General features: G+C 44.4%; 1 protein-coding gene across 1 annotated transcript in view; it reads left to right on the top strand.

Moving 5' to 3' along the window:
• Positions 1 to 14,593, top strand: part of LOC144754551 (uncharacterized) — a 484,785-nt gene that overhangs the window by 360,656 nt on the left and 109,536 nt on the right. The window contains exon 21 of the mRNA XM_078642483.1: positions 9,348 to 9,476. Coding sequence (XP_078498609.1) covers positions 9,348 to 9,476 — 129 coding nt within the window. The remainder of the gene's footprint in view (positions 1 to 9,347; positions 9,477 to 14,593) is intronic.

Here is a 14,593-nt window from a genome sequence, read left to right as displayed (position 1 = left end):
GTGTGGCGTAGGTATCATTGGTGCAGCATGTGCAGTGGTACCGGTGAGTGGTAGGTACCATTGGTGGAGCTGGTGCAGTGGTAGTGTTGCTTACCTATGATTGTGCAGCAGGTGCAGTGGCACCAGTGTGGCGTAGGTATCATTGGTGCAGCATGTGCAGTGGTACCGGTGAGTGGTAGGTACCATTGGTGGAGCTGGTGCAGTGGTAGTGTTGCTTACCTATGATTGTGCAGCAGGTGCAGTGGCACCAGTGTGGCGTAGCTATCATTGGTGCAGCATGTGCAGTGGTACCGGTGATTGGTAGCTACCATTGGTGGAGCTGGTGCAGTGGTAGTGTTGCTTAGCTATGATTGTGCAGCAGGTGCAGTGGCACCAGTGTGTGGCGTAGTTACCATTCGTGGAGCAGGTGAGGTGTTATCAGTGTTACTTAGCTATGATTGCGCAGCAGGTGTAGTACCACCAGTGTGGCGTAGCTACCATTGTGCAGCAGGTGCAGTGGCACCCGTGTGGCATAGTCACATACACCACCAGCCATCAGTGCACGCATCAATTGTTAACGCATCCACAATTAACTATTGTAGCAATCTCAGTATGGTACACTTTACTTTTAAACATATTCATGTAAAGCACAGCATGCCACCATTGCTACAATTCAAATCTAACCCACATAATTTCACTACACACCACATGCACACACTCCATAACACATGGCGAAAAGACATTGCCATTTACAATGCCATTAGCTCAAACTCAAATAAATCCGAGCCCGATTGCATTTCCAATGCTTGTTCCACTTTGAAATATTTAACAGCTTACAGGAAGCAGTGAAGACGCATCTGTCGCTTCAGCGTTATATCATCATTTGTTTAGGGTTGGCCGACTTCTCAGGTCTATATTGATCCTACAATATAGTGTAAAGGCACCTGCACTACAAGGCCATTGTGTAGAGGTTGTCAACCCTGGAGTAATTAAGACAGAGCCATTTGGCAAGCCTGCTTTTGTATCACTGAAAAAAATGAACATTTACAATGTCATGTGTCTCAGAGAAGCAAATTGCACCCCCCCCTTTCGATGAATTTCAGTCAATGGTCATTCATATCCAGTGAGACATCACTTTACTCACCACCTTGCTTTTGTAGACAACAATTAGCCAGAACCTATGTAAGGCCAAGAGGGAAGAGCTACTCACAAGTTGCAGTTGCCATATTCCTTTCATTGTTCTGTAGCGCTGTGAACATTAAGCGATTGCCTTATAGGCCAGTTCAGTAAGGATCATGTTAAAACACCTAGGGGAAGATTTACTAAAATCTCACGCAAAACAATGCAGCGCAGCAGGCAAAAAAGCTGCTCTGCGTTGAACGAGAAGAAGAGATCAGGATTGCGCAATATTTACAGAAATATGTCACTTTTATCCCCTCTCCTTAGCGCCGGCACTGAAATCAGCTGCTGTGCACCATGTACACCCCTTTGCACCATAGTACAAGTGTGTCTGTGTGAGTCTAGCTTAGGTTTTGTACTAGGAGAGCCTCCCAGTACAAAATACTGCGCTCAGACTAACTTTAAACATTTTCCCACTTTGCATGCGTGCTGTACAGTGCAGCACACATACAAAGTCGGAAAAGGAAGGAGAAATGAAAGCATTTCTCCTTCATAGCGCCTATTTGAAATGGACACTATTTACTCACGCAAAACCCTGTCTACTTTTTTAAGTAAATAGGGATTAGCGTCAGAAACCTTGGGTGGTTGCAAGGGAACGGCCATGCATCACCCATGGTACGCCGCCTTGGCGCTAAGTAATGCAAAGCAGCGCATAGAGCTACTTTGCGCTACTTTCAAATGTTTTCCAGCTCTAAAGAAGTTTAGCACTGGAAAGTAAATTAGTAAAGAAGGATGTTGCTTTATTTTGCATCACTTATGTGATGCAAACATGCTGTTAAATCTTAGTAAATAGGCCCCCTAATCTCCTTTATCAGATGGATTAGTGAGTGTTCATTGATTTTTGGAAAACTTAAATATTTTAGTTTTAGTTCTAATATGCACTAATTTTGAGCTTAATATTTGTAAGCAATATGTAGGGCAATTGTTTCCCGGGACTTGGGTATCTCAGTACACAGACTGGTAACAGAATTTAACCCACGTGGAAATAGGCAGTTTAAATGAAACAACAAACTTGGAAAGTGGAATGAATCATAGGAAAAAAAGTCTCACTATTATGCCATTTAAACTGTCTGGCGGCTAAGGATTTGTGGGCGTCAGATTGCCTTTGAACAGAGGCATTTAAAGTTAGAAAAGGATGAGTGTGTAGTAATTAACATGATACTTGTCACGAGTTTCCGGTGATTTGAAAAAGAGGAAATGAGTTTGGCTCGAATACTTTGCATTGCACTTATATAACACTGCTGCATCACTGGGAGGAGGGGTTAGAGTGGGTATGCCAAATGGAGGTCAGGGAGGGCCTGAATCTTACCATATGTTCCAGATTGGTACATGAGATAAATTTAAATTTGATTAATTTAAATGAGAATAATTTATATAGTCTGAGGTCATCCTGCAAACCGGCCATGTCTGCAGCCATACTCACCTGCAATGGTCATGATGGGTTAGGTGATAGCATAGAGGGTGAAAAGGAGAGTAGTGGTTCACCAGGGGTTCCGGGCACTAGCTCCTCCTGGGGCATTGAGCCAGAGGTCTCTTCCTTGGTACTAAGAGAGAAGTTCCCAATCGCATCGAGTCTTAGGTCCCCTTAGAGTGCTGAGTCTTAGGTCCCCTGGGGGTACAGAGCAAAAGGTACACAGGGGGTATCAAGTCCTATGTCCCTCCTGCTTGACCACATTGTGTGACCCTGGGCATTTATTTTCTTTGCCACACAGTCTCCCTATTGGTCACCCCTTATCAGACCAGATGAGAGGTGATCATATTTTGGCTTTGGTAGCTACTTCCTTTAAAAAGTGTTGATTGCATAGCAAAAATAAAACATAAAGCAATGCTAAAGAAATATATTGTACGTTAGGGCATAGTCATATATGCGAAAAGTAAAGCCATGAACACAACAGTGACCAATAGGTGCACATGGCTGTTCCAGAAATAGTACTTCAGTAGGGTAGGCGGAGCTCCTCTGTTACGGCTGTGGTGGTTTAGCGCCAGGACACTCTATGTGAGTAGCCGCGTGCTTTACAAATAACTATTTTCATTTAATTTCATTTCAATTGCTAAAATGTAGAACTCTTTGTGATTGAATATGCACATTTCTAATAAGAAGCCTCAATCCACCCTTAAACTTCCCAGTAAAAGACATACAGCCTGATTCATGTACGGGCCATTTTGCGTGGCCCTAATAGCGAATCATAGCGACTCGCTATTGAGGACACGCAAAACGGCATTCATGTAGGAATTGCTAAATCAATAGCGATTCCTACATGTTCTCTATTTGCGAGTAGCAATTTGCTACTCGCAAAAAAAGGAATGACTCCCCATTCATTCCTATGGGCCAAAAGGCCCATAGGAATGAATGGGGAGTATCCCTCATTTGCGAGTAGCAATTTGCTACTCGCAAATCAGATAGCGATTTGAAGGGTGCCAGGGGTGTCCAAAGGACACCCTGTAGCACCCCTAAAATGCACATTTGAACAGGTGTTGCGCAAAACACATGTCCAAAGGACATGTGTGTGTGCAACATGCAACTTAGAAAAATGCTTTTAAAAGCATTTTTCTGAGTTTTTGCTATTTACCGAGAGGTCTGACCTCTCGGTAAATAGGGGCCCAAAAGTGTAAAATCGCAATTTTTTTTTGTGTCATGAATAGCATTTGAGGAATCTCTATTAGAGATTCCTTAAATGCCATTCCTCGCAAATATGCGAATTCTTAAATAGCGATTTTTGCATTTGGGATTGTGAATACCAAATGCAAAAATCGCACTCGCAAAGGGCCAGATTCTCAGAATCTGGCCCTTTTGCGAGCGCTATTAACTACATGAATCAGGCTGTAAGATCATAACCATTAGGCTGTAAGAGACTCTACTATGTTGGATCAAAACGTAAGTACGACATTTGAAACAAAAATACAAATCAATGAGGTGGAATAAGTGAATGTACACTATTAGTGTACACTTAACTATGGCAGCGCAATGACTTCTATTTGCAGATTGCGTTGGAGGGATGGCAATAAAATAAGAAGTTGCTTTTAACTTTGGGCATGATACGCTTAAAAAACAACTTTTTCTCTTAACCCGTTCCGTGCTCGCATTGGCCGTGCTGCGCACGACCGCTGCCCGACGCAGCCCCACCCACTCTTTAGAACTCCCGCACTGCGGCGAAATTGGCGCCGCGGTTAAGGAGTTAAAATGAAAAGAGAAATTAGTTGCCAATCAATGATGAAAATTAATTTGTCACTATATGCGTTTAAATTTGGAACTATTTGTAATTGACCAGGCACATCAGGCAATGACAGTTGGAAAAAGCCTTTATTTTCAGACTGAGAATCCAAGACCTTAACCTTTAATACTGACTCTTTACTATGTTTGATCAAAACATAACCATGATATTTACCTAAAAATACAAGTCAAAGCGGTGAAATAGGTTAGTGTACACTGTCAGTGCACAGATGGACTTCTATTTACAGAATGAAATTGAAACACTGGAGAGAGAGAGAAAGAATTAGATGTTAGCTTTGTGGCATGATATACTGAGAAAGAAATGTTTTCAGAAAACGTTGAAATAAAAATAAAAATGATGTGCCAATCAATAAGAAAAATGATCTTTCCCTATATTCTTTTAAAATGTGATTGTCTCATAATTGACTAGACACATGACAGTTGAGATACCAGGATCAAACCCTTAATCTTCAGAGCGATTAGGCCGCAAGAGACAATTCACAGTATAGGATTAAAACATAACGAAGTCATTCGAAACAAAAATAAAAGTCAACGTGGGGTCATAGGTCAGTGTAAGGTTTAGTGTACACTGACCTATGGCACCACACCTGTATTTACAGAATGAGATGGAATTTTGCAAATTCTTAAAAAGAGAAACTTTCAGTCAAAGTGACATGTAAAATTACTTACCAATCAAAAAATAATAATTTCTTTCACTAGATTCATAGCCACGTCTCCTCTTGTGTCCACCAGCCCCTCTATTATTTGTGCTTTGTGACTGTAACAGGGGTGGTGGAGCTGATCACATCACTCTCCTACCTGCAAAAATAATGGTCTGTTGGGACCCCCATCTCCACAAGGCACTGATGCAATGCCCCCTCCCCAGCCCCCATTAAATTACCTGCTGGGACCCCTTCCCCGGCAACCACTCATGCCCCGCCTTCCTTCCACAAAGGGGCGTGAAGTTCCGGTGGGCGGCTTTCTAGGTGTCCTGTCATGGTTCACTTCGGGTGGCAGAAGCAACCGAATGGAGGCGGCAGCAGAAGCACTGCTTTTATGGGCCGAGGGTACCCTTGACACACCTCTAGCTTCCTGCAGCCAGTGCCACCTACTGTGCTAAACTATAGCAGGTCTGGTAGCACTGCTGGGGGAAGTGGGGGCCCTCTAGTGGCATATTCCGGTGCTTTTTGGTTTCTACCTCGAATGACTGATTTTCTTCTAGTGGGTGTTTACCAGACAAATCGGTTGAAACTGAAAACTGGACTACTATTCAGTAGGCGTAGATTTTCGCTCCTCACCTAATGGTTGCCCGTGACAATCTCACAACAGAATCTACAGTCCCATCCCTCACCCTTACCATCTAAGAAAATGCTGTGTTTCAGGAAGTCTAATCAGCAGTCCCTTGCTAGCAAAGGCTTGAATTTTTAAAGGGAGCCCTCTCACCTCAGTAACTGAATTTCCTTTCCCGGGAAGGCTTGCAATACATTTCCACTGTCTGGTAAGATAGCCTCACCACCCCCCCCCCCCCTTCACCCCCCCATGTGCCATGTCAAACAAGAAATTTCCTAAATGGATCTCACTGTGTTACGTGAGTAATACTGTGAGCCTTACTTCAGTATGAATATCAGTGGACATGGGCTTCAGCACTGCAGAATCTCTTTTCAGTGATAATTTATGTCCAGCTATTACTTTACGCTTCCATGCTCTGAACTGATCCGCTGTCCTTGCTGGAGCGGTGGTCTAGTGGTAGCCGAGCAATGGACAGACAGTTCACGGAATCTAGTGCCTATCACATGTACCTAACATAGCACTGTCTTGACAAGAAAATAGTTGTCTTTCTTTCTACAGTCTTGCAGCTCCAAATTGCATGCCATCTCAAAAAATGCTCTATAAATTCCCAAAATATGGCATGAAAAACTGAACTTCACTTAAAACATCATGTGACTCTCTCTTTCCCTTTTATCCCCTGCATGCCTCGTCTCTCACCTCATAACCGTCTCTAAATCACATGAATGTTTGCCTTAATCTCCTAATACATTTCTGCAAAATCCAACTATTTTTAAAGATCACAACCTCTCCTTTTTTTGGACCTTATACCAGGTGGACTGTGCAGGTAAGAGCAGTGGGGCGGTGAGGCCGTGTAGGGATTTCAATGGTCGATGACAAGGGAAAATTAAATAAATAAATAATTTTCCCTCGTCATCGTCCATCGAAATCCTCCGCCCCACCGCTCTTACCTGCATGGGCTGCGGCTGCTTTATACAACTGCAACCTACTACTACATAACCTCAGTGCTTAATTTGAGCCAGTGGTTGAAGGTGGGGCCCACCAGCATTTATTTTTGGAGACCAACACATATTTTTCATCATCATACTAGATAAGACTGAGAAAAACACAAACAGAGGAAAGGAGAAGGAGAAAGACAGGAAAAGAGCGTCACAAAAAGAAAGACTTGATTGAAAAGAACCTGAGAGAATTAGATAAAGAGGCTGGGACTTTCTGGTGGTAGATTCTAGAGGCATGCGATGGGATAAAGACTACACAGCATTGGTATTTGGCACTCCCAAGTGCCAGTCGTAGCCGTCTTAGTAAGACTGTGGGCCCCAGCATTTATTCTTTTACAAATTATACACTACATAATCTTCTCTAAGCCCATCTATAACCCCATTAAACACCTGAATGACCTGAATCTTTCCCCACTAATGACCACACCTAACTTCTATCACTTTAACTTGCCACAAAGACACTGAAGTGCATGGTTGGACTGCTTTGCTTGAGCATACAAAACTAAGCTCAGTAGCCAACAATAACCAATAACACTGGACTAACCACTAACCTGCGTCCCAGAGCAGCATGCTGCCCGGCATAAAACGCTTCAACGCCTCGTCATCGATAGTAAGGGCTCTATAAATTCTAATACATTACATTACATATTTTTGGCTCCTAGGAATGTGGTGAAGTGAGTTAATTTGAACTGAGCAATAGAGTGTACAGGGAACAAAATGGAACATCTAGGGCCCGATGTAGGTAATCCCAGATTACCGATTCTTAAATACCGAATCATACCGATTCGGTATTTAAGAACTGGCAATCGGGATGTAGGTAATTTTACCGATTTAATTACCGAATCGGTATGATTCGGTAATTACCGAATCGGTATTTACCGATTCGGTAATTGCCATTCATTCCTATGGGCCTAATTGGGGGAAACATTGATGGGTGGCAGGGTGTGACTTTGACACCCTGTTGCACCCCTCAATTGTGCATGGGTGCACATGTTGCAGACATACGTGCCCTTAGAGCATGTATGTCTGCAACATGGCACTGTTTAAAAAGCAAAAGAAATGCTTTTTAAGGGGTTTTCATTATTTACCACCAACTTCTAGTTGGTGGTAAATTGCGAATTCTTAAACCCCTGTAGCACTGATTACAGTGCTACCTACATGTCAAAATACAGATTCGGTAATTTTACCGAATCGTTATTTTAGCAAGTCGGTAAAATTACCGAATCTGTATTTTAACATGCCCCTACATCCCAAACTCCAAATACCGGTCGGTAACGGCCGAAATCGGCCGTTACCGACCGGTATTTGCCTTCCTACATCTGGCCCTTAGAGAGGCTAATATGAGGGTAGAGATTAAGATGGGTATTTCGAAAGAAGGGATTAGAGCAGGAGAGGGAGAGTGAAGATGTGTGTGGACATGGGGTTAGAGATTAAGAATTTGGATATTTGAAGAAGTAGGGATTGAAGAGGGAAAGAGTAAATTGAGATATTTTGATGATATGTGAAAGATGAGTAGAAGATGATTGTGAATATTTGAAAAGAGTAGCAAGGAAAGGAAAGTGCTTATGGGGGGTGTGTATAGAGGCAGAAATGGAGAAGTGTTCAGTTGGGGATGTTTTGGAGTTGCTGTCATCATCAACGTCATCAAAACGGAAGCACAAAAAGAAGACACCGCAACTTCGAGCAATGTCACTCTTCTAAAGGTAAGTCTCTTGGATGCCCCGCCTCTCTGCAAGCATCAGTGTCAGAGATGGGACTCTTGGAGGATCCGGCACATGCCACTACCAATGATCCCAGCCATGCTACCAGGGCCGGACTGGCCGTAGCGGGCACCGGGCATTTCCCCAGTGGGCCGCCAGGGTGGGGGCCGGTGTTGAGCCCCTGGGGGCCGTTTTTGTTCCCAGGGGTCGGTAATAGCGGCCCCCTGTAACAAAATCGGCCAAAACAGGCCATCCCAAACAGCTCGGCTGCAACCCCTCTGACCCCAGGGGTGCTGGCTGAGCAGGTTGCCAGGGCCTGTTTCGGTTCCCAGTCCGGCCCTGCATTCTACCACTTGTGGCGCCAACCCGAGGCCCCAGTCCGATCATCTTTACCGAAAGATCCTGACTCCTGAGGTCATGTGCTCTTTCTAAGGTTGTATATGATGTAGTTTGAAGGTACTGTGTCCCCTCTGGTAATGCACAAAACTGCTACCCCTCTCCAGTTGAGGCATAATGAGGAGAAATATGTTTATTTCTCCTTGTTTTTCATTTTTGATATATATATTTTTGCATCCTGCAGCACACATAGAAAGAGGAAAATGCCTCAGGTGATTGTTGTGCAGAAAGATGCCCCTTCATGCACAAAAACAATCCTGCCAACAATGCACGCACCCTTGCACCATAGTGCAAGGGTGCGTGTGTTGGCGCTAGGGAGCACTTTGTGCACCAGCACTGGGGAAAGGCAGAAATGCACCGTGCAATGTTAAGTACAGCCCATTCTTGTCCTTTCCCTATCACATAGCGCAGCCAGGTGACTTACTGTACTGCGTGATATAATGGTAAATATGGGCCTAAATTTTGGGAAATACTCTAAAACTTGTTATTGCTCGATATGGGAAGTAAGGGCTACATGAATGTCATTTAAGGGTCCTATAATTTTCTGGTAGCACTTGATGTCTTTTGTTGCCTGACTTATTTATCTGCACCTTTCAGCCTGTCCCACTAACACCTATGGCGAGAACTGTGGCGGGATCTGCAGATGCCAGAACGGTGCCACATGTGATCACATCAGTGGGCTATGCATGTGTGCCGCAGGCTGGAGAGGGGAGTTCTGCCAGCAAGGTAATGTACAATGGGTTCGGTCTCTGCTTTGTTGGGTACACTGGGCAAAGCCTAGATAGGCAGCTTGTGACATGATGCCCTTTCTGTGCTGCCCTTTTACTGTGGCACATAGTGGATTTCATTCCTAATTTCTCTCAGTCTGTCAATGTTTATTGATTGTAGATTCACACTTGTCCCTAGGAACAGCTTAGTCTGTAGCATGCACAGAAATGTCTTTGGGCCAGACGTATCAAGCTATTTTTTAGTCGCAAACGCGTTTGTGACTAAAAAATAGTAAAAGGGTATGTATGAAGAAAAATGCCTCGCAATATTAAGGAATCGCAAATTTTGCGATTCCTTAATTTTGCGTAAGCATTTAAGAAATCGCAAATTGCGATTTCTTAAATGCAATGTATCAACCATTTGAGAATTGCGAATTTAGGGTAAGAAATCGCAAATTACCACCAACTTGTAGTTGGTGGTAATTTGCGATTTCTTTTACAAATGCACTTTATGCAATTTGTAAAGGTGGCATGTGACGCTCATACATGCGCACACATGTCATTTTCAGGGGTGCAGCAGAGTGTTCTTGAGACACCCCTGCACCCTTGAAATTATTCTCAATTTGCGATTAGCAAAATGCGAATCGCAAATTGAGAATAATTTCACATTCATTCCTATAGGCCTCCTGGCCCATAGAAATGAATGGGAAATTATTCCTTAATTGCGATTAGCAATTTGCTAATCGCAATTAAGGAATTTTAAGAAATCGCTAAAAAATAGCGAATTTCTACATACATACCATTTTGCGATTTCTAAATAGCGATTCCTTAAAAATCGCTATTAAGAAATCGCAAAAGGGCATGTTGATACATCTGGCCCTTTGTTCCTGCAAGCAGAAAACATGGCATTTAATACAGATCAGTGCGATCTTTTAATAGCAGCAGATGGCTCCGTGGCCCTCAGACTTGCTAGCCATAGGCTGACGCCTGCAGCATTGCTGTTGCCAGAAGGGCATCTTGAGCCAAAAGACACACTCTGACTTTCCATGGAGCTCTAAATCTCCTAAAGCTCAGTTTTCTTTTTGTGCCACATATGACTGTACATTTTCCCTTCTTTACAATACTCTGCAGTACCAACAGTCTGGACTTCTGAAGTCTGAGAAAAGCCAGAAGCAGTGGCATGGACAGGAAGGCGTGGGAACATTTAATATGTAAATTGTGGAGCGATTTGAGACAAACATTTAAAGCTGTTTTAATGACACAAAACAAACTTATTTTAAAATGTAACTAAGGCATATTGACTGTCCCGCCTTGTCTTTGCACAAACTTGTGTTAATGGAATCCTGTCTGTGTGCAGCCAGAGCATTATGCTTTATGGAGCCTGGACTCCTATGGGAGTCACAGCTACATTCTCCCTGTTTCAGTCCATTCTTTCCTGCTATACTCATTGTGAATAAGAAATTATTATTCATGTTTAGTACAGTAGAAATTAATGCTGACCCTTGACGCGAGAGAGGGTAAAGTGCTCTGAGGTAGTAATCTTTGTCTGAAGGTGCCTGCCCGGCGCAGCTCCTCCGTCGAAGCGGAGGAATATTGCCCCACTTACTTAAATGCCCCCCAAAGCCTTCCTAGGTGAAAAATAAAATGGTTATTCATTACCACTTTATTTTTCATAGTTCCTTGCTGAAGCAAGCGTCAGGACGGGGCGGGGCATGCTGAGTGACAGCACGGAGGAGTGGTGTTTAGAGGGCTGCCTTTGCACTGTTTAAATTGTGTGCAAGTCTCTTTTGGCTGGCCGTCTTGGGGCGGCCAGCAGACATGCGCACTATAAACCTCTCAACCCAGCTGTCTTAAGACATATGTGCTGAACGTAAGTGCAGGCCTCTAGTGCTGTGTGGAGTTCCGAGTGAGGCTGCTCCCTCCAATCAGAGTGCTGCTCACACATTGCATGTGAGCAGCAGCAGGATTGGTCAAGGGAGTTTGCTCATGACCGCAGCCCTGCACTCGAGAATGAAGAGGTCCGGAGCACAGGACGTGCAATGTAAGTGTTTCTTTTAAACAATATATGTATATTTTATTTGCCCATGCCCAGTCCCCTCCCCACGTACCCGCCCCCTCTTCCCCATAGATGCCAGCCACCACTGATGGCTGCACCATCCGTCAGACATATTGTCCAGGGTTGGCAAAGTCCCTGCCCTGGCCTTGGGCATGCCATGCCTCCTCCCCGCCCTGGCAGGGAAACAACCATTACGACACGGTCATAACACCACAGTACCATTACAACACGGATTTTAGAACGCAAGTCGTTACCACGACTTGCGCTGGAGGGTGCTCTAGACTAAGAAATAGTGTGATTTACTATTCCAACACCTTCCCTACTGTATGTAGGCTGGAGTTGGAATAGTAAATCATACTGGTAACGACTTGCGTTGTAAAAGCTGCGTTGTGATGGTACTGCGGTGTTATGTACAGTGTTGTACCATCATACATCCCCCTGGCATTGGACATGCATTGGACATGCCATGACTCTGTTGATGTGCTGGGGTGGGCTCGATAAAGGTAGGCTCCAGGTGCTCTAAACTTCAGCCATACTCTCCAATTAGTCATCACCCCCACACTTTCTCAGCTTGCATCGCTGGTTGGTAAATGGTGGAATGGTAAAGCCAGAGGCGCTACTGAAGGTAGCTGAAAGGTGATGCCTATGCAATGCATCAACATGCACTTGAAAACTCTGAGTCTCATGCTATGAGCACTGTGAAGGCTTTCAACTCTAGATGGGAGCTGTGTTTTTGCCTGGCAGCCGAGGAGCCAGAGCTGGTCCTGTGCAAGCAGCTGAGGGGTAAGTAAAATATAATAAAATGGTCTCAAATGTTCTATGCACAGGGTGAGTGTGTGTGTAAGTGTAAATAAAAGAGCAATGTGAGTGACTGTGAGCCTTAAAGTGAGAAAGTGAAACAGTGTGAGCATTTGAGTGAGAGTTTGTAGTATGACTGAAACTGTGTCAATATCCAAGCAAAAACTGTGTGAGCTTGTAGTGTGCATGTGAGTGACTGAATATGTAAGCATGTGAAAGAGAGTGTAAGAATGCGAATGTGAGTGAACATGAGTGAGTGTGTGAGTGAGCATGTGAGTGACAGTGTGAAGACAGTGCGTGAGCGCGTGAAGGAGAAAGTGTGAACATGCCAGTGAGTGACACTGTGTGAGCATGTGAATGAGATAATGAGTAGGACAGTGTGTGATCATTTTAGTGAGACAGTGAGTGTGTGTTAGGTGTCCAAATCTGCTGAAGGCCCTGGCATTCTAAAAATGTTCCTCACTTATGGAGGCACCAATGGCAACATGCTGTCGCTGGCCTATTCGAGTTAATTCTCAGCAGAAGAGAAGGCATCAGTGCCAAAAAACACACCCTGGCATGCTAAGGTCATTCTTTTTATATGGGAAATCCATGGCAAAGTGCTGTTTTTTGCATATTTTAGGTAACCCTTGGCATAAGGGATCTCACTCAGTCATTTTACGTAGTTATGTAACACTACACACTCCACCTGTATTAATACAATTTGCTCACTTCCTTCTCATTTCACCAAATTTGGCTATTGCAAAACCAAAGAAAAATGTTGCGAGCAAAGGAGTAGCCAGAAAAAAAAAATCCTTGCATTTTAAACAATTATCCTGAACGACATGGAGTGAGGCGAACTTGCCAGCATGCAAAAGAATTCTGAAAAGAATGTGACCATATGGTACCTATCACACCTCGGTTCTCAATTAATTCAATCATTCATCCAACCTTCGCTCTTTCCCTCCTTCTCTCCATCCTTCCTTCCCTTTCATCTGTCCATCCGTTTTTCCATCCATACATCCATCCCACACACTAGATTTCGTTCTTTCGCCATCCTTTCTTCCTTCTCTCCATCATCCACCCTACCTCATCTTCACCCTTCTCTCCACACACATCCTTACTATTCTTCGTGAATCCATTTTTCCATTAATCTGCCTCGCCATACATCCTCTTCATCAAACTATTCATCCACCATACAAAGCTTCATGCCTTTTGTGCTTTCTTCTTTCATTTGTTCCCTACCACTCTGCTCCATCATACTTTTCTCCTGGGTTGACCTTCTTTTTAGAGATTAGTGATGAAAGTCAAAGAACAGCTTAAAGATGGTATGATTCTCATGCTACCAAGTGACACCCAACCCTGCCCAAGCTTCTAAAGCACCCCTGGTTGCAAGGATGTCTGAAATACTGAATACTGTGTTGAGGAAATATGGTCTGATGGAGAACAGTGCTGAATTTGAGCTGGTGGTTTTGCAGCGTGAATCTTTCTGGATTCACTATGCTGTGCATATTCCGCAATCTGGTGGTTGGGTCCGGAATCGTAGTCTTTTTTTTTGTCGTAGCCCAGGTGGGCGTCGACGTCCCACCATTTGGTGTCCTTTCGGTGACGTCGGCGTGCTTCCGGCGGAAGCTACCACCCTTGGGCGCCATCTTCAGATTCTTTTTTCCGCCATTGGGTCTGGATCGTCGTGTGAAGCTCCAGAAGTTTTGGAGGAGGAAAGAAGAAAATACAGCAAAAACTCACAGGTGAAGGCCTGAGAACATCGACAGAAGAGGACCTTTAGCGAGGAGACGACTAAGAAAGGAGAGAACTTCTAAATCTTCGACGCCCTTGAAGGAATGCGCACACAGGGGGCCCCCTGAGCGCAGGGATGTACAAGACGCCGTTTAAATTCTGCAAGAACTGCCACCACAAGTTCGCACAGAAGGACCAGCACCCAGTCTGCAACCTCTGCCTGCCAATCGACCACGAGAGCAGAGACTGCAACGCCTGCTCCGTCTTCAAGCCGAAGACACTCCGAATTCGAGAAGGACAGAGGACGGCTCACCACACGATGCAGGGCAAAGGCCAAGCCCCGAGGCTTTATGAACTTGGCCTCTCCACCGAGGATGAGGACAACATCGCCGAAGGACCAGATGACTTCACGGTCGTTGAGACCGATAAGAATACGCCTGATAAGGTAAGAGAGTCTACGACCCCGAAAACTCCCACAGGGCCTCGTAAACCTGAGGCAGACTCTCGAAAGTCAGAGCACAGAGACTCGAAAGAAGCACCGGCGCCGAGCAAATCGACGACCGAAG

The sequence above is a fragment of the Lissotriton helveticus genome, chromosome 5_1 (assembly GCF_964261635.1).
Source record: "Lissotriton helveticus chromosome 5_1, aLisHel1.1, whole genome shotgun sequence".
In the NCBI taxonomy this organism is placed as follows: Eukaryota; Metazoa; Chordata; class Amphibia; order Caudata; family Salamandridae; genus Lissotriton; species Lissotriton helveticus.
This window is presented reverse-complemented; position numbering and strand designations above follow the sequence as displayed.